At 49.2% G+C, this 26,025-nt stretch overlaps 1 protein-coding gene across 3 annotated transcripts in view; it reads right to left on the reverse strand.

Annotated features, from left to right (window-relative positions):
- ERG (ETS transcription factor ERG) overlaps positions 1 to 26,025 on the reverse strand; it is a 221,515-nt gene that overhangs the window by 139,862 nt on the left and 55,628 nt on the right. For all 3 annotated transcript variants that reach the window (XM_037042964.1, XM_037042966.1, XM_037042963.1), the window contains exons 2-3: positions 15,316 to 15,417; positions 11,738 to 11,825 (exon numbers count right to left, since the gene is read on the reverse strand). In XM_037042964.1, the coding sequence (XP_036898859.1) occupies positions 11,738 to 11,776 (39 nt within the window). In that variant the 5' untranslated portion in view covers positions 11,777 to 11,825; positions 15,316 to 15,417. The remainder of the gene's footprint in view (positions 1 to 11,737; positions 11,826 to 15,315; positions 15,418 to 26,025) is intronic.

Below are 26,025 nucleotides of genomic sequence, written 5' to 3' on the forward strand. Positions count from 1 at the left end.
AGCAAGCAGCATCATAAGTCTTGCTCTTTCATGAGTGAGTCAGTGATGAAAATGCTGTTTTTGTCCTGAAGACACAAGGCAGGGGTGTACGTGACATGTCAGTTCCACACTTTCGGGTTAGTCTAAAACCTACTTGACGTAAAAATAATAGATGACACTTAATAAATCCTTCAACTGATTTATGTCATCAATCAATATTGATTGAGAGATTTTCTAAAACATGTTTAATACTGTAAAGTGGATTTAAAAAAGGGATAAAACCTGAGAAACATAAAGCTGAGTGGAATAAGTCAGACAAAGACAAACACTGTATAATCTCACTTATACGTGGACTTTAAAAAAAACAATTCATAGAAACCGGAAGTGGATGGAGGTACTGGAAACTGGGAGAGTCTGGTCAAAGGGTACAAACTTCAGGGATGAGATGAGCCCTGGCCAGATGGCTCAACTGGGAGTCGTCCCACACACCAAAAGGCTGAAGGTTCGGTTCCCCGTCAGGGCACGTACCTAGGTTGTGGGTTCAATCCCCAGTTGGGACATGTTACGGAAGGCAACCAATCGATGTTTCTCTCTCCCCACTCCTTTTCTCTAAAACCAATTTAAGGATATGAAAGTAAGGTAAGTTCTGGGGTGTAATGTACGGCATGGGGACTATAGTTAACACTACTGGATTGTTACAGTTGTGCTGCTAAAAGAGTACATGTTTTCACCACCAAGAAATGAACTGATAAGTAATGCGAAGTGAGGGAGGTGTCAACTTGCCCGACTGCGGTAATCGTTTCCCAAAACGTGTGGATCACGGGCACCGCACGCAGTGCTCAGCATCAATTACATCTCAGTGACACACGGGGAACACATGAAACCCGTGTGTCACTGTTTTCTAATCCACAGACCCGTTTCCTCTCCAGGTAAACCTTATGCCACGTAAGATTTGTTTTTGTTTCTTTGCTTGTTTTTAATTTTGGTTTGGGGGAATCAGGTAATAGGTCTTTTAAAATCTTTTTATTGGATATATGTGAATTTCCCAGTCCTAAAGGCTAAGAAATAAGAACAGGAGTATATTGTTTAAATGATTCATAAGATAAAAACATCTTCTCTCTTGGGTCTGCTTTCTTTCCTGGTGTCTTGGTTCATTGCTAGGACTGTCTATTTTATGAGTAATTCTCCCAGGACGACCTCCCCTGATGGCCGAATAGGAAACTTGCCCATGGCCTCTAGTCCCACCTGCAGGCTCTAGCTTCCTCCTGCCACGGGCAATGAAATAGGTAAGTTTACACAACCCCTTCTTCAAACAATAATGAAAAGCTGGAACTGGGGGCTTTTTCAAACAGCGTCAGTCGTGAAAAATCTGATTCTTACTTTTACATCAGGGACAAACTTTTGATTGGTGACAATTGTTCTTAACCACAAAGATTTCAAACACAACCCATTTTAAATGTGGGCTTTAAAACAAAGGACACACGAACCACACGGTTACAGCTGCCTGTCGTGCCAGCCTCGAGCCCGACCAGCTTGGCACCCCCACTACCATGAAAATGGACGGGACCAATTCGGGGTCCATATAAATTGGTGTTATTGTCTATTTCTGGATATCGATAATAGCAGCATATTAGCAGTAAGTGTGTAATGCAAATGAACAGCACTTTCCAGAAAATCCACAAAGAATCCCTCAAAAAATTAATGGCCATGCTTTGGTTAAATTTGCCGACTTTTTTAAAAGTACATTCTCAGAAGTAACATGTACTCTCAATTAAGCAGAACACAACTGGGATTTTCATTTAACCCTGGAATTTGATCTTGAAAATTAGCAAAAGAAAGAACTTTCTCTGCTATTTACAGTTCCTGCTCTGGATAAATCCTAACATCTGGATACCAGAGTTAGCAAAGCAAAACCCATGGAGACACATGTGCGATTTTATGCTGCGAACCCACGGCTTCTTAAGGTGGAACTGCTGGGGTGTCCTCCCTCCCCCACTCAGCCTCCACAGAAGTCACAAGCAGTGTTTGCTCAGTGTATTCAGAGCAAGAAATCGTATATGGTGTATCCCACCCGGTATAGACACACACACAACTAAAACCAGTTTTCCAAAGGAGGACTTTTCCTACCCATTCCATTCCACTTCCTTTGGTTAATATCAGCCTTGCCTCCCTTCCACAAGTGGGTCGTGGCCTACAGTTTGAAAACCACGGCTTTAACATATTGCTATAGAAAGACTGGTCTTCAGGGCAGCCGTGCAAGGGCCTCGACTGAAGTGCAGACTCTGAAGGCCACGCAGCCCCCAGGTGACACGGGTGCACACTGATGTTGGAGGGGAAGTGCTCTTGGTGACAAATCTGCGGAGAGAGTGTCTGTCATCTGAACTGAACTGAGATCAAGAATGTGCCTCAGAATGACCTCTGTTCAAAGGAGCTCTGTCCATGGACTTCAAGAGGCCGCACGTGTTCTGGCAGCAGAGCTACGTGCAAATGGAAATTTCTTTTTGGTTTCACCAACTTCGTCCAACAGGGTTTCTGTCACCAGCACAGCCTTGGTGGGCAGGTTAGGGGAGTCCGTGAGGGGGGTCCTGAGTTGGCTGCAGTAGATCTGTGAGCATATAAGAGAGTGGGTGTTGCTTATTCTGGGGAGAAAATATATGCCATTCATCCAACTTTTAAAAAGTTCCATGACTTGAAAAAGTCAAGACGAGCTGTGAAGCTATGAGAAGACACAGAGGAAGCTTACCTGCCCAGGCCAATCTGAAAAGGCTATCTGCCGCCTGATTTCAACCACGCAGCCTTCTGCAGAAGGCAGGACGGGGGAGGCAGGAAAGAGATGGGCAGTTGCCAGGGGCTGAGGAGGGGAGGGAGGAATGCGTCGTGGGAGCACAGAGCGTGCGCAGGGAGGTGCAGCTGCTCCGTGCGATGCTTCAGTGAGAGACGCAGACCCCTGTTCATTAACCTAAACCCACAGAGCACACGGCACAGAGTGAGCTGTAAGCTGTGGGCTCTGGGCAACGACCGCACGCCGGCGCAGGCTCACGGGTGGTTAACAAATGCACCACCCTGGAGGGGGGTGTGGGCAGTAGCGGGGGGGGTGGGGCTGTGGGTTTGTGGGGACAGCGGGCATATGGGAGCTCCATGTTTTTCTGTTTAGCTGTGCTGTGAGCTTAAAGCTGCTCCAAAAAATAATAAAACATATACACACACATATGTATATATGCACACACATATATGTAAATTAGGACACAGTGCCCCTAAAAACATATTCTCTGTTGCCATTCGGCTCTGTGATGATCACTGCCACATCTACAGAGGAAGGGAGCAATGTGTGAAGAGGGAAAGGAGTCATCCGTCCCAGAACAGAGCAAAGTCCCTGGGTCCCTGCCACTTCTCTGTGACCACTGCTTATTTAATTCAATCAACACCGCTATGTTGAACATCTACTAAGCACAAGGCACAATAAGAGAAACAGAAATGGTCGTAGGGTCACACTGAGTAATGCATCATCCAACAAGCAGAGAAAACATGCACTAAGAGAATCATTCTACGGTAAATACCCCGTCCTCTGTCCAAGTGGCAAGGATCCAAGTGTCAAGATGTGGAGGACAGCAGACCCAAGCAAGAGGCCAGAGGGCATGGAGCAAGGATTCCAGCTCCCTGGCCAGCGAGCAATGGGAGGAAACACATGAGCACTTAGGGAGAGCAGCCGTGTCCAAGTGTGACCTCCTCTGGCTGGTCTGTGCCCCATGTGACCGGTGTGCTGTGCTCACTGTCACACACTCTAATTGTCCAAGCTTTCTGTGGGGGTGCTCTTGCAGAAAACACCCTGCCACATGATGTCGGGTTCGTGTCGCACAGAAGGCAGAACTCTAGGGGAAGAAACCTGGGCTGTGCTCCTGCACACTTCTGCATGTCTTCCGGGCACATTGATGATGTTATTGGTGGTTTCCAATGTAAAACGTATTTTCTCTTATTTCTGTTTACAAAGTTACAGAGTTAAAAAACAAACAAACAGAAAAACAGTTAAGAACATTCTAAGCTTAACAGCTAAGAAAGATCACAAAGCAAAGTATAGGTGGAAACAAATAAAAACACTTATCTTGTGGGGTAACGATAAAAATTAAAAGGCAGAACCAACATCAAAAGCAATCTGTACGATTGCCCTGGCTGGGTGGCTTAAATGATTAGAGCATCATCCTGCAGACCAAAAGTTGCAGGTTCAATTCCCCATCAGGGCACACACCGGAGGCAACCAATTGAGGTTTTTTTTTCTCTCTCTCTCTCTCCCCTCTTCCCATTCCTCTCTCTCTGAAAATCAACAAACGTGTCCACGGGTGAGGACTAAAAAAACACATGACAAACCTGACATAGCTCGGGCTTAAGACCATTAAAGCATAACTCGTACAAGCGGCTGGGAAAAGCAGCCAGCCTTCTAAACCCGGCTGTGACAGGGGCTGCCTGCTCACGCTGTCTGCGTTTCTCCTCCCATTTGAAGCCGCTGCCATGTGCCAGGTGTCCGCTCCACGCATAGCACTCTTACCAAGGCCACCACGGCCTCCACATTGCAAAGCTGACAGCCCTCGCCTCTGCCCACCCAGCACCATCGGGTCCCTTCCCCCCCCTCCTCTGAGCCCTCTGGGGGCTCCTCCTCCTCCTCTTCCCAACTTGCATGTGCTGCAAGGACTCAACGCGCAGCCTCACGCCCGCTCAGTATCTCATCACCTCGCATCAGCGCCTACGACTCACAGAGGTAATGGGCGCAGCCAAGGTAAATTACACTTCAGTGACACCATTAGAAAGTTTCAATCAAGTCACATCACCCATTCTACTTAAAACCCAATGGCTTCCCGACATGCACAATGAAGTTTAAGTCCTTGTCCTTGCGCATCGGAATCTCCCTGTGACCTCAGGACTTCCTCTCTGACCCCACATCCTGCAGCTCCACCCTCACCCTGTGCGTTTCCCTGAACGTGCTAAGTGAGCTCCTGCCTCACAGCCTTTGCACACGCTGTTCCCTCTCTCCGGGCACTCTTCCCTCGTAAGATCACATGGCCCACGCTCTCACTTCCTGTCTGTTCGATTTTCACATCCTCCCAATGACCTTCCCTAACCTCCTCCCTCCTTTCCATCCTGATCACCTCTTGCTTGCCTTATGTTTTGTTTCAGAGAATACCAACCAGCATTAATATATGGATATACACACACACATTTGTTGCGTATTTAAACATATCCTATATTTCAGCCCCTAGAATGTAAGCTTCATGTAAGCAGGGATCTTTTCTGTTGGGTTCATGCTATCCCCCCACCCCCAGCAATGTTAAATGATTTCACTGAAACGAGCAGGAAAGAGAGTTATAAAAGAAATTGAACTTGCTGGTGAGTGTATGAGGAGATGATCACTCGCTCAAGTTTCCAAATGAAATGACACCTATAACACTCCATGTTCCACCCTTCAAATCAGCAAAGGTTAAAACTTGCAAAAGGACCTGATGAAATGATGGTTTCACACCCTCCTTGGAGAAATACAGAAGAGCACAGTCGGGTGGGTGGCGATGGTGTCAAAAGCCTCTTTAAAGTGTCCATGCTCCTTCAACGAATCAAGGTTTCTGATTAGAGGGAGGAGCGCTGAAGGAAGCTGCCTCCCGGGAGGACTAGCCTGGCCTGGCGGTGCATGAGGACATAAGGACGGGGGTGGAGAAAGCAGCCACGGAGGAACAGAGACCCCTGTCCCCGGTCAAGAGGGAGATAACACAGACCCACATTTGTACCACGAAGAAAGGGTGCTATGAATAAGACAGGAGGGGAAAGGTGGAGGAGAGAAAAGAGTTAAAGATATGCCTTAAGTGTTAAGCCTGAGTCTCGGGGAGAAATGGCTGGAAGTCTAGCTTCACACAAGCAGGAAGCCTGCCTGCTCACACTTACTCTACAGCTGCTGCGTCCCAGAGGGAAGAGGTGCTAAAAATGAGGCAGCTTTGTAGAATGCATGAACCTGGACTCTCTGCGAGCTGGACTAACGACGTACGCCCCAGGTTAAATGCACCAGAGCATCTGAAGAAGCTCTGAGGACTCAGAGCATCACACAAACGGATGTGTGGCTCCTCTGATTGGTTGGCAAGTTGAAGGCACCTGCATCCACACCCAGGCAGGGCATCTAACAGGCACCTAGTGCTATGAGGCTGGAGATCAGAGCCAGGTAAGAAGACACAGGAGTCTGGGATCAGAGGTAAAGAAGGTGCAAAAGGACAAGGAGAAGGGGGGAACGAAACCACAGAGAACCCGTGAGTAAGACGAGCATCGCACATTAGTAAGAACAGGGAGGAAGTTGGATGTTCTCCTTAGAAAATACACATGCAACATCCTGAGCCCGTCACACCCTGAGCTGGCCTCCAACTCCTGCCTCCCCCACACCAGTGGTCCCGATGCCGAGTCTTACAACAGGATATCGATGCTCAAACCCCAGTGCCACAAAGGGTGCTGTGCATGCACGGTGGGTCAGGCGCGTGGCCATCCCCAACACACTCGGCAGCTGGGCTGACCTGAGGAATTCCTGATTCACATTCCTGAGTCAATTCCCCTAAGAAGCTGGGGACACTTCTCTCCCGGGCTCTGTTACACTTAATTGGGAGCCCAGGAGACACTCCGGCGTTTTGAAACCCAAGTCCAAACAGCATTCCTGAGACCCTTATGGGTGTGACTGGGACACTCAGAGCTGCCACACAGAACAGTGCCCCCTCCAGGGCAGACAGGAGAAAAAAAATCAGTAGCTCTGATAAACATCTACCAATTGATTATCTCAGGTTAGCTTAATTATTAATAATTTCATTCATTATCTAAGTAAGAGCCACTGAAACACCTCAGCACTCGTTAAATCAGTCCCTTGGGTCCAGCCCACACTTCCTGAGGCAGTGGCTTTGGGGGGAGCCCACGAATCTGCATCTGGAGCAGCTCTCTGGGGCGCCGTCAGAGACCCGCCTCTGCAGGAAAGCTGCCCGCAAGGGTTCTGGGCCAGCCACGCACAACTTACTGCCGTCCCCACAGGCAGTGGGGTCTGACTCTCCTCCGACCCCAGCCCACACCTCCTGGTTACACCAGCACCCTCCCTGAACACGTCAGCAGCACCAAATTTTGACGAGGAGTCACCAGTTTGGGGGACTCTGGGTAGTCCTGGGGGAGCACACGACTGAACCCCACTGCAGGTGCCCTGAGAGCAGCCCCGAGCGACAGAAGGTACAGCCCAGCCCCAGCAAACTCCATGTAACATATGAGGGGGGCCCACAAAATGGAATTATTACCTGGAGGGCAAGCCCCTGGTAGAACAGGCTTCCCCTGCTAGGTGAGGGTTCTAGGAACCCATCTGGATCAGTGTGCCAGCTGGCACTATTGTGAGAAGCTGCGTTTGGCTGCAGTGAGTTTTTTGTTTTTTGAGGACCCTTTCACCACATCTGCCCATTTCATGATGGGCAATCTCCGAGCGTACCCGTCCACCCCGCACTGGGTATTCAGCAGTCTCTGACCAAAAACGGCATGAGCCCTGTGCCCCACCCTCCCTACTCACCCGATCTCACCACAAGTGACACGTTTTTGTTCCCCTGGGTGAAAAAAAGTCCTCAAAGAAAAATGTTTTGCCAATGTGGAAGAGGCGAAACAAAAAACAGCAGGAATACTGAAACACATCAAAATCAACAAGTTCAAAAACTGTTTCAAGCAGTGGAAAAAGCGTCTTGAGAGATGTGTTGCATCAGATGGTGTGCACTTTGAAGGTGACTGAAGCTTAAACATGTAAGAATAAATACACAATTTTTTATAAATAAATTCCGGGTTTGGGGCATCCTCCTCGTATCTGTAGGCAAGGCCATCTAATGTTAGAAGTCTCCACTACTATGCTGTTATCAAATATCTGGCTATTTCTAGACAATGTTATTTTTCTGATTATAAAAACAATACACACTCATTGCAGGAATGTCAGCAAATTTGCTCCTCTCTGTTTCACTAAGTGCCACTGTCCTGCACAGGAACGGACGTGCAGCTGTCAACAGCCACGGAGCTGCCCAGCTGGTCGAGACGCGCAAACCCTGCTGGAATCTGATCAAAGCTTGATTTATTAAGGAAAAATCAGGCCGAGTATCAAAGGCTTACATCATCTTCACAGCACACAGACTTTGGGGGGAAAACTCCGGTCTCTGGTCTCTGTTGAGTGTATCCTCAAAGGATAAACTTTCTAATTTCCTGTGAAGTGAAGTGACTATAAATCAGGTCTGCAAACACGTGCGAAGTGCTTACGACTCAATGGGTCTTTTGTCAGCCAGGTAGGAGCTGGGGAGTGAGACCCACCCTTCTCCAACAAATCAAGATGGGCCCAGAGAATCGGCCCGACCCCCTTCTTAGATGCAGGGATGCAGGGATGCAGGGATGCAGGGATGCAGGGATGCAGGGATGCAGGGGTGCAGGGGTGCAGGTCAGGGCATCCACTCCATGTTACTTTCAGAGTCCAGCTCATTGGCTGGATCCTCAGGCCTCCCAGTGGCCTTGCGGTTACTGCTGGCCACTTCTTACGACCCTTTCAAACCCTTCCTTCTATGGAACACAAATAGCATTTAAGGTCAACATCTTTTAGAGCAAGAAACATGAAGCATTACTTCCAGAGCAGCAGTGACAGAATCATGTGGGAAAGAAGTTCAGCAGTTGACTTCTTGCTACCATATTTTTTGGACTATAAGCTCACCCCCCCATTTGAGAGGAAAATGGGGGTGTATCTTATAGTCCGAATGTAGCTTACCTGGCTCGCTGTGGGGGCAGAGGGGGCAACAGCCTATGTTATTTATGTTATTAAATATTTCACCACATTTTTTGCTTCAAAAATTTTTTTTCCATTTTCCTCCTCCAAAACCTAGGTGCGTCTTATGGTCTGGTGCATCTTATAGTCCTAAAAACACGTAAGTACTGACCCTGTAACTACCCAATTCCTTCCAGAATATTCCTTCTTCTACCTTCTCCCCTTCTACTGATATTACATAAGTGTGTGCTAATGACTTATATTAATACCATAAGCATATATTATGCCTTTGCTACAACATTTAATATTTGTTCTGGCAGAAAAGGTAAATTATGGTAAAATTTAGCATAATTTATGGTAAATCATGTAGGATAAATTCCTTTAACATAAAATGTTTCTTTCCCCAGTTGAGCCTACAGACTGGAGTGTGAAGGACACCCAATCTCTGTGGCTTACCCGCAATGTTAGGTCTCCTCTACAGAGAACTGAAGTCTTTTTTCAGTAGCAATGAGCCAAAGACGAAGTCATCCACTATTTATATTAACGCAGCACAGGGAGCCACTCACATGCCATTTACCAGAGCCCCCCTCCCGGAAGTACAGGCTGCCTTCCTCACCCCGGAGCCGGGAACTGCCCCGCATGGAACCTCCTGCGGAACCAGTTGCCCAAATCAGGTATTTTAAGGAAATACAGAAAGGCGATCGATCTTCCTAACTTTGTTGTCAAGGACACTGACTTCAAATACCAAAAGAAGGAAGTCCAGGAACAAGTATTTAAATTCCAATAGGTAGAATTTGATAGATTCACCAAGGAAACAAATGTCTTTAATATAATTCTCGCTGCCTTGGAGCCAACACCAGCTATTAGAAACTGCGATGCTCACTGGCCAGTTCATCTTCAAAACACACAGGAGCAATCTGAGTCGGAGTTCATTTAAAAAAAAATTAACAGGGCTCCCATTTTTTCAAAATTATCCTCAGCTTATATTTATGCTGACGAATATGATGATAATATAATAAATCAGAACTGAAAGCACAGTTCCGAAATCAAATCCAGGACAGTTCTCCTAAACACATTTCCAGAGGACATGATCCTCAGATTTGTCTAAAACCGTATGTGCTTCATGAATTCCCTTTTCAAATTCTGCAATAATTTCTTGCTGACTTCGTCCTTCTAGTTGGTTGGGAACAAAATGCCAATCAAAATGGATTTCCACTGTTAGCCCGCCTGCTCTGAACTGTACAAGGTATTTCTTGCGTCATCTTTCCCAGGACCTTTAATTTGCACCTTGCGGCTTCATGGTCAACAGAGCTCCCCGCCAAAAAAGGTCCCCCCGACCCCCATCCACGTGTACCATGAACACACTTACCAGATGCGCTCCAAATATCTCTGAAGAAAACTTACACCCACAAGAGGTTTTCCACTCTCACCTTTGTAGACACTATCATGCCCCCATAAAATACCACACAGAAATCAAATTATAGTGTCCCCAGTAGGGATCCAGTCCTCTGTACCCCTGCATAAAATTCGGAATCCTCAACATGCCTGGGATACCTGTTATTTTGAAATTTCACGAGCACCCACAAAGCTCAAAGAATGAGCTAGAGCGCTTATTACTTCCAACCCCATTTTCCAAGACACGGATGTAAGCTGCACATGGTCCAGGTCCATGACCCTCCCAAATATGTTACTTTTGAAATGTGTGAGCGTGTGACATTTTGGAGGGCACTTTACATGGTAGGCCAAAAAAGGTAAACTATTCAATACCATAAACTTTCCTCTCAATGATAATCCACTTTCCATTTTTAATAAATGTTTCAGGCGAAGGACACAAAGCGCATAGGCTACTCAGGGGAAATGAAGACTATGGGGAATGTGAAGAACCGGCGACTCGGTGAGCAATCTGGCCCAGTGCAGGCAGCTGAACCAAACAGCACAGGAGTAGACAGCCTATCTGATAACGCAGCTCTGGCCCCAGGTTTTTCTGTAATGGTTAGTGGGTCAAGTATATTAAAACCGTCGCTTCATTCCTCCCTGTGGCTCTACCCACGTGTATGTGTGGTACGGAAACGAATGGGCCGGCTTTCTCTGCGGACTTGCCTCACTCTCGCACCTCCAGAGCGGCGGAAGGGCTGTCAGTGAGCAGCAGGGGAGGGTGTGGCCTGACCGGCCACCAGTGTCCAAGTGCCCAGGGACCCAAGTGGTAGCCCTCTAGTCTCTTTCTAGGTGACCCTGGGCAGTGTAAAGGAGGTGGAATTAAATAGAAGTCAGGAAGATTTGGATGTAGTTTCCTACGTTCGCTCAGAGCTCCACAATCTTCCCCTGCAAAGGGCCAACAGGGAGCATCTTCCGCATGCAGGCCATATGGTCTTGTTGTAGCTAGTCAACGCGCCTCTAGAGTGTGAGAGCCGCCCTGGATGAAATGTACATAACTGACCGTGCCCGAGTCCCAGGGAAACTGCTGTGACACTCAGTGAAATCTACACTTCCTGTAATTTACATGTGTTACGGAATATTCTTCTCTCGACTTTTCCCAATCACATTTCAGAATGTGAACACGTGCTCAGCTCACAGGCTGTAGGAGACGGCAGTGAAGTGGGCGGGGCCCACAGGCCTGGTGGGCGGCCCCGATGTGGCTGATGCGCAGGCAGGCACCCATGCNGCGCCTCTAGAGTGTGAGAGCCGCCCTGGATGAAATGTACATAACTGACCGTGCCCGAGTCCCAGGGAAACTGCTGTGACACTCAGTGAAATCTACACTTCCTGTAATTTACATGTGTTACGGAATATTCTTCTCTCGACTTTTCCCAATCACATTTCAGAATGTGAACACGTGCTCAGCTCTCAGGCTGTCGGAGACGGCAGTGAAGTGGGCGGGGCCCACAGGCCTGGTGGGCGGCCCGGCGTGGCTGATGCGCAGGTAGGCACCCATGCAAACCCAGCCAGGGAGGAAGCCCGCAGCTTCCGGGCCAACGGGGAACCTACCTTGATATGAGCTGCTGGGTCCGGGACAGTCTGAATCATGTCCTTCAGCAGGCCAGCTCACTCAGCGTCCAGGTAGAACCGGAGACAGCTAGGAGACAAAAAGGGATGGCACAAACCGTGATAAACAACCAGGTTTCAGTGTTTTGGTCTCCTGAAGGACTGAACAAAAGCCATAAAGCGAGGTTTAAAAAACAATTCCCAGCTTGGCAGGAAATGTGTCAGCCCAAAAGTGTCCCAAAAGCTGGATTCTACAGTGACCTCTCCCCTCTTCGGACCCTCCCCCAGGGTTCCAGGCCCCAGGAAAGCTTCCCACCCAGCCTTTGGGTGTCTATAGATTTTAGCCATCAGTTGGCACTGAAAAAACCTTTTCTAATGTATATTTTTAGGTACCATCACTTTTTTTAGTCAACTGTCATTTTTTTTGTTTTTCTTCTTCTTCATAAATCTGGCCCACGACTCTAAGTAGTAATTAACCCCAATATAAAAAGAAACAGCTCAATTCCAGGACTTCAGACACAGAGCTGCCCTTGAAGTTTGCTGGTGAACACATCACAGCAGAGATGTGCCCAAGATGCACTGCAGCCCCAGTGACGTCCCTACTCCTCCCTCTCTGGGGCACAGCAGCCACTGCCAATGTGGCCGGGCTGCTCACGGGTAGCCCTGGCCTCCACGTCTGCATGCGCTGGGCCTGTCCCCCAGAAGGGCTCCACAGGGTCCTGCAAGCTCCTGGCATGCTCAGAACTTTAGGCATTGTTTTTGCCATAGCCAATTTTCTTCATCTTGGAAAGTATGCAACTTTTCCCTTTACATCTAAAGCAAGTCATTTTGGAGGGTAATACTTTCTTTAAAAGGAGTGGCACACTGCCTTGAGATTGAACTGGGTCGCCCTTGAAGGTACCCGGGCTCCTGGCGCACCGAGGAGAGGGAGGCTGTGTGGGGGCGTGCAGGGGGTGGGGCGCATGGATTCTTTGTCCCCCAAAGAGACCTCTTCAGGAAAGCAGCAGACACCCCCAAAAATGACAAACACCCCTCTTCTCCTGGGGTCACGCAGCTCAGCCCTCCTTATAGAAGACAGCCTCCCTTCAGCGCACCCCCCCCAACACACACACTCAGGAACAGACCGTTCTTTCTGTACAGCTCAGCGTCTCTCCGCGTAGCTCACCCCACACGATTCCTCCCTCCGCACACACATGCTGGTGCTCTCACCACCAGCTGAGCTTGTCCCCACCCCTCAGCTCCTGGCTGATTTACAACCACCTTTGATCCGGAGAACACAGCGGAAGGGATGGTCCGGGGGTTCTGAAGCCAGGCCTCCAAAGAACCAGAAGCTCCCCTTCCTGCCTCTGGGAACTCAGGCCCCATGCCCACCAGCGGCGCAGTGATGTGGCCACAGCCCGAGATGGGTGCCTGGTGACAGCCAGCACCACGTACCAGGCCTGCAAGGGAGCCCACCTGTATGTTCAGAATGGTCACCTTGCAGGTGACCACAGTCCCTACAGGTGTCCGCGGAGCAGGGTTCTGGCTGAGCCCCATCAGTCCACAGAACAATGAGAAAAATACATGAGACAGTGTTTTCAGCTACTAGGTTGGGACAGTTTATGACACCATGTGACGGCCACTGAACCACCCCATGAGTGTGTGACACGGAGAAGACAGGGATGCAATAGCCTGTAACACAGCGATGGCCGCAACTCTCGGCTCTTCCCTGCGCCCACACCTTTTGCCAGGTACTGTGGTTCCTCTCCCTACACAGGCAGAGTGTGTTTGGCCAACCCTGGTCTCAGGGGGCCATCCACATAATGTGCTTCACCCCCCAGAACACAGCCAAAGGACAGTGCGCCTGCTCCCAGGCCAGCTCTCGGGAGACGTGAAGTACTTCCACGGCAGCTTTGCTCCTCCTTCGTGAGCGCATCCCCAGCCCAGAACGTGGCTCCCTCTCAGCCTTCTGATGTGCCTCTTCGGGATACTGATTATGTTAGGCTGCTTATTTTTAAGAAACAAAGGACTCAGGAAGACCTTCTGACCTTCCCCCTTACCTGCCTAGAGGAATTCAGATAAAAAAAAACTGCTTAAAGAAAGGGAGCACCACCTTAGCACCCAGATGTGGCAGACGGGCAGCATGGCAGACTCCGCTCTGTGTCTCATTACTGCTGGGGGCCCCGGCGGGAATGTGTTTATCGGCTGTTCACTCTCTCTCCTCTCCCTGCGAACCACCCCTGTGCTCCCCTTCACTGACATGGCCCGTGAGCCCCGAATGCCCAGTTTGTCCTCGGTCCTGTGGCTTTGTGGAACCCTGGGGTGTACATACATGATCAGTGTGGTTACTTTCTCCTGCTCGTCTGCTTTCATGTCCGTGGGAAAAGAGGGGAAATATTTCCCTCTCCTTGACCTCGGACCTCTATTCTCTAGAGCCAGGGTGGGGGTCTCCCAGAACACATGTGATCCAAACCCGCCCCCCACCAAAGTCTGTGGTGCTTTGCTACAGCAGCCCAGGCAAACCGATATGCATTTACCAGTGGATGTGCTGTGATGTTCTGACCAGTGAAAATTAACGGCCCTGGTGGGAAAGGGCCTCGGGATGCGCATCCAATTCACTGCACCCTTCCCCCGGACACCAACGTGACCTCTACTTGAGGGGCGTCCTAGGCACCGTGCACTGTTCTCATCTACTGATGACTCCTGGCCCGATTCTGGCAAAGGACAGACTCCTTTCAGTCTGACAGCCTAAGTGAGCAACCCCCCTTTGGTGGGGCCAGGGCCCCACCAAAACCCCTCCCGCCCACTGCGGTGCTCTCCTGAGGGCGGCCTGACAGTCCCGATGCGCTAGGCGGCGGGGTTGGTGTACCAAGTGCCGAAATCTCCCACCTTACTTTTCACAGTGAATGAATGCAGAGATCCCCCCTGTGTGTGTAGGCATGCCTCTTGAAATGAGGCTTCAGTGGAACACAGGTAAAATAGCTAAAAAATAACTACAGATCCAATTCAGCCGTGTGGCAGAAATGACGAAGATCATAAAAGCCTAGGTCTGCAGACACTGTCCTTGGCCTTCAGTCCTTCTGGACAGAGTGGGAGAGAGCAGGGGGAGGCGGAGGCAGGAAGGGCTGTATGGACTGCAATACTCACAAATGCTGCAGCGTTGGGCAGGAGGGCCAGCGGTGCTGGGTGCCAGGCGGCGTGTTTGGGAGAGAGAATCAGTGGGGCCAGCAGAGCCTGGCCAAGGACACCCAACGGACCAGTGAAAGGGATTTGCAGGTGTGGGACCAAAATACCAAATAGGAAAGACACGGGATATTGACACCACCACACATTTTTTAAATCCTAACTAGGGCCCTGGCCGGTGTGGCTCAGTGGATTGAGTGCGGGCCTGTGAAGCAAAGGGTCGCTGGTTCGATTCCCAGTCAGGGCACATGCCTGGGTTGTGGGCCAGGTTCCCAGCGGGGGACACATGGGAGGCAACCACACACTGATGTTTCTCTCCCACTCTTTCTCCTTCCCTGCCCCTCTCTCTAAAAATGAATAAATAAATATTTTTTCAAAATCCCAACTAGGAAGGGTAGGGTTGTCCCGCTCTGTGTTACCTCCAGTCGCCTTTGCCACCACCATGTTTTCTCTCTGGGAGTCATTTGTCTCGCTCTCGGTCACGACGGCCTTCCTCGGGCCTTCAAAGGTCTCGGAACAACCTGCAACAGAACGTAAATATAGTAAACCTCGGTTTTGTTTTTTCCCCCAAAAGTAGTACCAAGGACCAGCTAGATGTTTAGTGACAAAACCTATTCCTCACACACTACTTTTCGATATCCTTTGGAAAGGGTACAAAGTTAAAATCCGTCTCTTGAAAGTGGAGGCGGTAGGGAAGGGTGGTAACATTCCTCGGAGGGAGGCTCGGCAGCAGGAGGCAAAAACCAGGAGTGAGAAAAAGGCCTGGCCCGGGCTGGCGCACTGGAGCCCACGCACACGTTTGCAAAGGAAATATTCTGAAAATGTTTTCCTTTCCCCACAGCCCCCAGTTTCAGTAATAATGGTTTTCCCAGATCATCCTTCCAGCGCTTGTCTCTGCTCAGAGCAAAGAATAATGGGGTTTATTAAACACCCCGGAGCCTGCAATTAAACAATTGTTTCCGTCCCAGCAGAGAAACAATCCTTTTAATGTGTGGATGCTGGGAGGACCCACATTTTTTAAAAGGTTAGAGCAGCACCAGATGAAGAAAAAAAAGAGAGAGAAAGAAAATAAATCTTTCCTAGAATAGGCCTGTCGGCGTGGCTCTAAAACCCGATCTCTTTTTTAGGAGATAGGAGAATTTCTGTGCCTGTGCAACTTTCCGAGGAAACTATCCAGTCCCAAAATATTACACTTAATAGAACCCTCACAATATGACAAATTGCAAGTGACAACTGTTTCGGTTGAAAATATTTTCAAATTAGAAAATGTCTCAAGCATTGCATCAAAATCAATATTTGCGATGGGCAATATGGCGGTGTTTACAAACGGACCCACGGCCAGCTGACCCTTCCGCTTCACCTAAACGCTTTGAGCCGTGAACAGAGACATTTAGTCCCATTTGCCCAACTGCCACCCCAAAGCGCCTATTATGACACAGAAAACACAAATTCTTGGGAACAAAATTTTAGGGTACAGAACCATACATATAGCAGGATTCCAGCCTCATTTAAAAAAATGGAAGGCAGGCAGAGAAGGAGGGTGACCCAAGGAAGAGCGTGGAGTCGCCAACAGAAACAACCTTTGTGTTTCCAAAGTGAATTACGGGGGCGTCTTATTTTTTCCTTCATAGCTTTGGCTCCTTTCCAGGTTTTAAGACCCAAGAATACTCATCTTGATCATCAGAAAAAAGAAAACACTGAGCCATAGCCAACACATGGAAACAACCTACCAACAGGTGAATGGATAAAGAAAATATAGACAGATAAATACACAACAGGATATTATTCAGCCACAAAAAAGAATGAAATCTTGCTGTTTGCAAGGACATGGATGGACCTTGAGGGCATTATGCTGAGTGAATAAGTCAGACAAAGGTAAATCCCCTGTGATCTCACTTAGGTATGGAATCCAAAAAATAAAGTGAAAACCCTTACAGATGCAGAGAACGGATTGGCGGCAGCCAGAGGTGGGGGCGGGGTGTCAGGGTGAGTGAAATTTCCAGCTGCAAATGGGCAGGCCGTGGGGGGGTAATGGACGGCACAGTGGCTCCAGGTAATGGCGGTGCGCCGCCTGTTTGAAGGCTGTTGAGAGAATAGACATTAAGAGTTCTCATCACAGGAAAAAATTAAGCCTATAACTCCGTGTGGTGATGGGTGTTAACTAGCCTTGCCGTGATTATTTAGCAGGATTTGCAATATCGAATCATCATGTAGTACAGCTGCGTGTAGCACAGCTGCGACTAACACGCAATAGTCCCCCTACCCGTGGTTTCCCTTCCCAAGGTTTCAGTTACCCATGGTCAACCACAGCCCAAAATTGTTAAGTGGAAAATTCCAGAAGGACAAAGAAACAGTTCATGAGTTTTAAATCACTCGCCATTCTGCGTGTGGTGGTGAACTCTCCCGCCATCCAGCTCTGGCAGCCCCAACCCCAGGCTGTGAAGCGCCCCACCAACAAATGCTCATTCCGAACCCAGGACACCTGGGTTATCAGATCGGTTATGAGAGAGAGAGAGACCATGTTCACACAACTTTTGTGACAGTGCATTGTTACCCCTGCTCTACTTTATTATTAATTAGTGTTGTTAATCACTTCCTGCACCTCACTTAGAAATGAAACTTCATCACTGGTAGCCATGAACAGGAAAACACACAGTCGGCACAGGCTTCAGTCCTGCCTGTGCTTTCAGGCATCAGCTGGGGGTAGCCCTGGGATGATGCTGTATGCCAATCACACCGCAATAAAAACAGGAGAAAACTACGTAATAACCACTGTGTCCCCTACACACATTTTCCCGACAGTGACGGTGACTTGTCCTGTCTGGCCGCTGGGGCAGTACTGTCCTGTACCAGTGACCAGTGTGCAGAGGGTAACGGAAGGGCCACGGCACTTTAGGTCAGGCTCCGCGCGGCTGCCCAGGGGCTGGGCTAACGACGTGCTCCCAAACGCAGTCCCCTCTAAATCGAAGGCCAGTACTGATTACCGCTTAGGCAAGTGCTTCCCATGAACAAGTGGTTTAAATGCTCCTGAGACTCCGATTGCTGTGAAAGGAGTGACAGCGTTCAAAGCCTGGGCCAAGTTTTCCCGTCCGATGTCATCCTATAGCATATTTTTGTGCCAAAACGTCTCCTAGGCCAAATGAATCATCTGATCTATGATTGCACTGTTGGACTTGACTTAAAGACAGGAGTAGAGCCCAGAGAAGATTTTGTTAAATACGTGCAATGGGTATTTCTAAATTAGCGTTATGGCATTAATATTTCATTTGTCCAGAGGGTATTTATCTGACAACATAAATTATCCACAACGCAGCTGAGGAGCCACAAAGGGGCTGAAAAGATGTCACAGAGTCCAGGGGAGACACTTTTCCAGACGCAGGCCCGCCACCAGCCACACGAGGCGCCAGCCTAACCAAAGCAGAAAGTCAGAATGCTATGCAAACCAGAGTCAACAACTCAGAAAAACTCAAGCATCAGAAAATTTGGGTACGAGAGCAAACTGCCTGGCACAGCCCCAAAGTCCCTGCTCCCCCAAAAAGCAGAGGTCAAAAAGCCATGTGACCGGTGAGAGGCCCCAGCCCTGTCCCACCTGAGGGCCGCAAACCACCCACCCTGGGCCTCCATGAGCCTCCATATTCTGTACCGCGAGAGGCAGAAGAACGACGTGATCATCAACACCAATGTTCTCAGTGGAAACGGCGAGACACACCTGAAGGGCAAGCACAATGTGCTGCAGTAGCTTCGGTGTGGCAGAAAGGCCCCGAGCTCGCAGCCACGTCCAGGTGGCCCAGCAGCAGCCCACTGAGCCCACCTGGCCTCAGCGTGCTCCTCCGCAGGCTGTGGGTGACGGACAGGTGACGCGAGTCCTGTGAGATGCTGCTGTGACAGTTCCAAGTGCACACACGGAGAGATGCAAGGCATCGTGATGTTCAGGGCCTGGAGACCTCCTTGTCCCCCAAACACACTGGCCAGGGAGCTGCTCCCTGCACACGGGTGTTCCTGACCACCTGTGTCAGCAACAGCGACTATTCCATAAGTGAGGTCAACTCCTGGAAGTTGGACGAGTGGACACCTTAAAGAGCTGCCTCCATGACAGGGACCAGCCAGGATCTCGGATGAACAAGAGCAGCCTGTGTGAGAAGGCTCCCTTCCCACCAGGCATGGACAGAGGGGCAGCAGCTGTCCCCACAGTCATGGTGAATGTGGTCACAGAGGAACTAGTTTTTCCTTTTATGGTTCCTCATAGCTGGCAAAGCCAACACATAGAACTGGCTGTCCCCTTCTGCCCTACAGAGCAAACCCCAATTTTGTTCCAGTGCGCAGCTCACCCACCCTGAAGTGCCCTGGGGAAAGCGAACCCCGCCCCAACCTCAGGGGTAGATTCTATCACTGGGCACCCTTTCCTCTTGCCACCAGTTGGCTTAGGGATCGGCCTGTGAAGAATCCTGGCCAATTCCACCCTGGGGAAGTGAGCAAGAGGATTTCTGGGAAAAGTCTCTTGGCTGACAAAGAAAGGTCGTATGACATTGTCCTGTGTGGCACTTGGAACTGTGCCAGCCACCTCAGGTCCGTGACAGGAGGTGGTCTGAGGATGGAACCCACATACCGTGGGTGTCCGGGAAGAAGTGGAAGAAGCCCTCTGCCCAGGGTGGGGGAGAGCATACGCACATCTAGTCTCCACGGTCAAAAGAGCCGCTTCCAGCTCTTTGCCACCTGCAGCCGAACTCCGACAGCCACACTGACTGTGCTCTTCAGGTCTAATGTTAAAATAAAATGATCTGCTGGGAATCAGTCCAGCCCCATACATCCTCCTACTTACAACACTGTATCTGAGCCTTAGGAAACAAACAACTATTATCAAGATATGTGACCTACCTCCACCTAGACATGTACTGAGTGGAGCATCCTGTACCCACGGGGACATCAGATCTGCCACCAATAAACAAAGGGCTTGACAGGGGCTCACACTCTCAGTTGAATAACTGGTTGGAGGCAGAATGCGGTGGGTAGAGAAGCACGGGAGAGGCAGCAATTAGCACCAGGGGACGGCCAAGCCCCGCCAGGGGCATTAGTGGGTGGTTGGCACTTCACACTCAGTGGGCACTCCATAGTCGGCAATGGGGAGGAGACACGGATGAGCAAAGGTGCGGGGGTGAAAGAGCGCACTTGGAAAGGGCACGTTGTAGGGAGAGCGGCCTTCACCCTCATGCCTGGACGGGGCACAGAGTGTGAGCTCAGAATTGGTAAACGACTCGTCTCTATCACTGAGGAGAGGTTCCGCTGGTACTGGACTCCTTCGATGATCGAAACCCAAACAAACCATCCTTCAACTCCATTTGTTTCCTTCCTTGACCTAAACCTAACTAACTTGCCCTTCAAATCCAACCAGCCATCCACCCACCCATCATCCATCCATCCTCCAACCATTCATCCATCACCCATCCATCCATCCATCTATCCATCATCCATTCATCTATCCATCACCCATCCATCCATCTGTCCAGCTGTCCAAGGATCTTCCATGTGCCAACTACTAAGCTAAGCACTAACTAGGGAAGGGCTTTCCTCACGATTTCAGAGTCAAGTGGGAGAGACGGAATTTAAAGAACTAATCATAAATACCGAGCCTACACTGCCTTGTTTGTCTGCCAGCTGCATAATAATTCACATGCGGGAGTTACGTGGGCAGAAGGCAACCGAGGACAGCACCTGCACTATTCGGGAGACTGGAGGAGAAACCAGGACAGCCCCGACAGGAGGAAAAGCAGTAAGAGAATGAGAAGAGCTAGAAAAGACCCAAGTCCTGGGAGCCAGGCAAGGACATGCAGGGAGACAGAAATGCTTCATAGAATCTGATCTGCAGAGAGATGAACGAGCATGAGAATGCATCCAGTAACCACATACATGGAGAACCAGTCCCAGACCCGGCAAGTCACAGCCTCTTGGTGGCCTCCAACAATGGGGCCGCACAATGGCCAGAGTAAGCCAGCTTCCAAGTGTCTCGGCAGTCAATGGCTGAGAAGATACGTGGCGGTCGATGCAGGCCATTCATGCAAGGAGTTAAGCAGCAAAGAGAGGGAAGGGGAGTGTAGTTCAAGGAAAAAGCACGGATGCGTTCACCCACCCACCGTCTGTTGTATGTCTACTGCTCTCAGAAAGCGCAAGCAGCTAGGGATGCGGCAGGGCTCTCCCTACCTCCCACCAGTTTGCTGCAGTCCAGTTGGAACAAGGCTTGCCTTGCTTGTTTGGCCTGTTTGTTTGGTAAGGACAGGGAAAGCAGGTGTGTTTATAGGTAGGCTAGAGGGCACTGGTCGAGGGGTAGATGGACAGATTCTGGACACAGAGAAAGCAGGGCAGTCCTGTCTGGAGGAGATGGGGGAAGGCAAGGCATGACAGCCCATTGGCGGGGTCAGCACTGGCACGTGGGTGGGACCCAGTGCCGCAAGCGGAAGAGGCGTGCTGATGGGTGTTCAACGACCAGCTCTCCGCAGCCAAACCGACTGGAGGCGATTTCTGCAGAGTCACAGTTCCCATCGTGGCCAATTTCCAGGAACCGACTGCAGCCCCTGAAGGCACAACTGGACGGAGATGCTCCGAGGGGCCCCGAAACGTGGCAGAGGGAAGGCGCGAAGGCAGAGGACCGGGAAGACCGGCCAGAACAGCTGCCCTCCTGGTGGCTGAGTCCCTGTGAGCAGTCACTTCTGGGAAAGGCAAGAACTAGAAAAGAGGGGAGGCCTGGGAGCTCTTAAATCACTTCCACGTAAGCTGTCCGCTTCCTGAACCTGGTCGGTAGCCCAGAACGGGAGTTGTTTATCGTTATCTCCCTTCAATCTGACATCGGCAGTGTGCACGCAGGTATGTTTCCACTTGTAAATCACCGCACTGCCTTCTCCGCGATAACTCAGAAAACTCAGTGAGGCAATTCTTGGAATCTTATAGAATTTCCCAGAGGGTCTGGTTTTGCTCTCCATCATAGAAAACTGTTGCAAAAATAAACAAGAGCAGTTTTGCTGGAAGAAAACGGCAAGCATCGCCGTGAATCACATCTGAGCCACGGGACGGCTGTGGCTGGGGGCTTCCTGTTGGTTTTGTTTTGTTGTTGTTTGCTCGCATTTCTTTTCAAGCAAAATATGAGCAATGACACTGAAATACGGAACAGGCTGACAGGGTCCAGAGGGGAGAGGGGAGAGAATCATAGAGGAAAAGGGGAGGGACTCACATGAACAAGTATAAAGGACACGTGGACAATAACTAAGGGTGGGGGGCGGAAAGGGGAGGGAGGCGGGGAGCATGGGGCGAGGGGCGGGCAGGGTTGGGAATAGAAGACAGAAAGCTGTACTTGAACAAGAATTAAATAAAATAAATAAATAAACATTAAAAAAATTAAATTAATCGGGGTGACACGGGTTAATAAGATTACATAGGTTCAAAGTGCACGTTTCTATGACACACCACCTCTATGCTGCACTGTGCGCCCACCTCCCAAGGTCAGATCATCTTCCCAAAGTCGACTCATCTTCCATCACCATGTATTTGACCGTCTGTGCCCTTCACCACCCGCTCACCTCCCTTCCCTCTGGTAGCGCCACACTGTTGTCTGTATCTCTATGTTTTTTGTTTGGTTTTTTTTGTTTGGTCATTTATTACTTTCAGTTTTATGTCCCACATGAATGAAATCATATGGTTCTTGGACTTTTTCTGACTTATTTTGCTTAGCAAGATATTCTCAAGGGCCACTGCACAGCAAAAGAAGCCACCACCGACGAGAAAAGGCAACCCGCCCAATGGGAGATGATACTGGCGAACAACAGTTCTGATGAGGGATTACTATCGAAAATATATAAAGGAGTCACACAACTCAGTACCAAACAAGGGAATCTCCCTCCACTTTTAAACAATTTTAAATAATTTTAAAAACAAGCAGAGGACCTGGACAGACACCTCTCCCAAGAAGACATACACATGGCCATCAGATATATGAAAAGATGCTCAACTTCACCAGCTATTAGAGAAAACACAAGTCAAAACTACAATGCAATACTGCCCTGGTTGGTGTGGCTCACCGGATTGAGTGCCAGCCTGTAAATCCAAAGGGTTGATGGTTCAATGCCCAGTCAGGGCACGTGCCTGGGTTTTGGGCCAGGTCCCCAGTAGGGGGCATGCAAGAGGCAACCACACATTGATGTTTCCCTTTTTTCCCTCCTTTCCCCTCTCTAAAAATTAAGAAAGAAAATCTTTTTTTTAAAGAGCTTTAAAAAAACGACAAGATACCATTTCATCTTGTTTTTGAGGGTCAATCTTTTTTGCCTTCAACAAGTCAACCCCCATCCATGCTGCTTCTTCCTGTTCCTTTTCGCCTACACGAGTGCACACATGCATTCACCTCCTCTAGGCACCAGCTTAGGAAGGCTACGATGCTGGCGGGGGGCCATCACCCCCGGTCACTCTCCCATCCCAGTGCTGGGTCTGCAGGTGAGAGTACTGGGCCTTGGTTCGGAGTGGGAGGCGGGGCCCGCTTCCACCGAACGGACCACACAGCAGCCAACAGCCCCATGGCCCCTCTGCCGGGCCCACGGCCGGCCTGGCGGTCCCAGCAGAAATGAGACATCTGAAGGGAAACAGGCCGCGGCTGAAAGGCGAGTGACATCAAGACAGGGAAAAACAACTGTAAACACCCTTTTACACTGAGCCTTCTGTTCAAAGGAAACACATCGACCCGAGGGTTTTTTCTCCCCTAAGTCGAACTGGAAAAACATAAATATTTAGTCATTTCATAACAGCAGACAGCTGACAGGCAGGCCGCCGGTTAAAGGGACATTGTGTATTTCTAAGAACGCTTATCAAATAAATACCGCATTTTGCCATGTATGATACACACCCATGGTTTTGTCCCAAACTTTCAGAAAAAAATCCTTCATTTTAATTTTTTAATTCGATTACTTATTTATAATTAGATACTTGTTTTTGGCATTATTTTGCATATGGATATCATTATTGCTCCCTAGAGTTATAGCTGAATGCATAAGCATAAATAAAAGAAATAAAAACATTCATATAGATACGGAATTAGGACTGCTCACATAAATGTGCATCCTTATTTTTCCCTCAAAAATTTGGGCAAGAAAGTGTGCTTTATACACGGCAAAATATGGTATATCTTTAAAAACAGAATACTGAAGTCAGTTATGGAAGCAAATTTGACATTCCTACCAACTCTGCCTTGATACAACCCCAAGATCAAGTCTGCGAGGCAGCAAATGCATCAGTAATCATCTCTGCAAACACTGAGGTCCATTTCACATTTTTAAATTTACAACGCCAGCCAGGAAAAAATTAAAACATTGCCATTAAGACATCATTGCTTTTGAGGTTGTCAATTAAAATAACTGACTGTCAGTTAAGCTCATTGTTATTGTATTAATACCTTAATATCATAAATAAGAAACGTGAAATTCCTGAGTGGCAAGACGATCTGCAACATGACAAAAATGACAACCTACGTTGATGGCAGGACCACCTGTGGGGGCTCAATGACCACAGATCATCATTTTTATGAGAAATTCTTTCTTTTGACATCACTCTGATGTTTGTAGGAGGCAGATGTCTTTATTTTGCTAATACAGTGTGCAGAGGCAGCTGGGGAGAGTTAGAAGCCTTCCTAGGGAAAAAACTCTAGCAGCGTAAAGGCAGAAAAAAAAAAACACTTGGACTCTAATAATGCAGATAAATTTCAACATTATCTGCCATTAATGCTGTTGTATAAAAAAAATGCAAAAAAAATTTATAGAATACCAGCAAGGAAAGGTTTCCCTATGCTCTGTGAGGGTGAGAAATTTCAAAGAACCTTGAACTCATCAGGAGGGCCGTTCTCTGCCCATCAGCTTTCCATTTCCACAGACTTTTCACCAGTGTCAGAGACCTGTGTGGGGTGCACCTCACGGTGGTGGGACACATGACATGAAGACCTCTGGACTGTCAATAAAAGTCATGAGCCTCGTCACAGCAGCCCTTTGCTGATACTTAGGACGTGAAGGCTAGTGCATGCCTCTGGCTGTACAGCTCTGCATTCTGTCTATCCAGCATTCGCCATGAACCCCATCTTCAGTTAGTATTAACTGGTCACTCCCTGCAAAGAGCTGTGTTCAGGGGCGATGGACAAAGAAGAAGTTCAAGCATGTGGCTCTTGCTCCCAAAGAGCCTGCAGGTCTTGCAGGAAAGTAAACCTGTGGCCTGGGGTTTTATGATCTAGAATAAAGGACACGTAGCAGCTCCAACATGAGGCACTGGGTTAGTTCAGGGGACAGGAAAAGGCAGCTCTGGCTTACGTAAAAAGTAGGAAGAACACATGCGCACATTGGAGAGGAGGCAGGACGATGAGCATCACGACAGGCAGGGGAGTCATGGCTACGGAAGAAGTGCCTCTGGACCAGCACAGGGCCGCCCGCTCTGCATGGGAGGCTCACACCAACGGGACAGTAGGGTGAGACCCCTATGTCGGCGTGGCCACCTCCTTGGGGGGAGCCTCTGTTTACCCCATGAACCATGCTGTCCTCTGGAGCAGCAAATGTCACACACTGGTCCAGCAGCAGAGAAGACAACCAGTAGGCAAGCTCCCCTGAGCCCTTCCATGTGTCCCTCCCGCTGGGGACCTCTCCCGAGGCCCGGGATTCTCCTCAGTGAAAACCCACGAAAAGGTACATGAAGCCGTTTAGGGGGAAGTTACAAGTTTGGGGGCATTACTTGTGAATTTTAAATACTTTGTCCACTGGAGTCACATTAATAGTTACCTGTTAGAAGTCACTTAAAGGGGAGGGTCTCCAGTGAGCGTGAACCACGCTCCACTGGGGTGGTGAAGACAGGGCGGGAGATGACAGCCCATAGTCTAGGTATTGCCGCCGTGGTGTTCTCCTAGATGTGGCTGACACCTACCACCAGTTAACTGTCAGTAAAGCCGATTACCCTCCCCGACAAAGTGGGGTCTCACCGAACCACTTGAAGAGCTTAACAGAAAAAACATAGTAAGACTGAGACTGTTATGGGGAGAACAAGTCCTGCCTCCAGAGTGAGACGCAGAAACCCCGTCCGAGGCCCAGACTGCCTGCCTGCCTGCCCCACGAACTTCAGAATCG

This window comes from Sturnira hondurensis, unplaced genomic scaffold (assembly GCF_014824575.4).
Source record: "Sturnira hondurensis isolate 20B ecotype Veracruz unplaced genomic scaffold, ASM1482457v3 Scaffold0003874, whole genome shotgun sequence".
NCBI lineage: Eukaryota > Metazoa > Chordata > Mammalia > Chiroptera > Phyllostomidae > Sturnira > Sturnira hondurensis.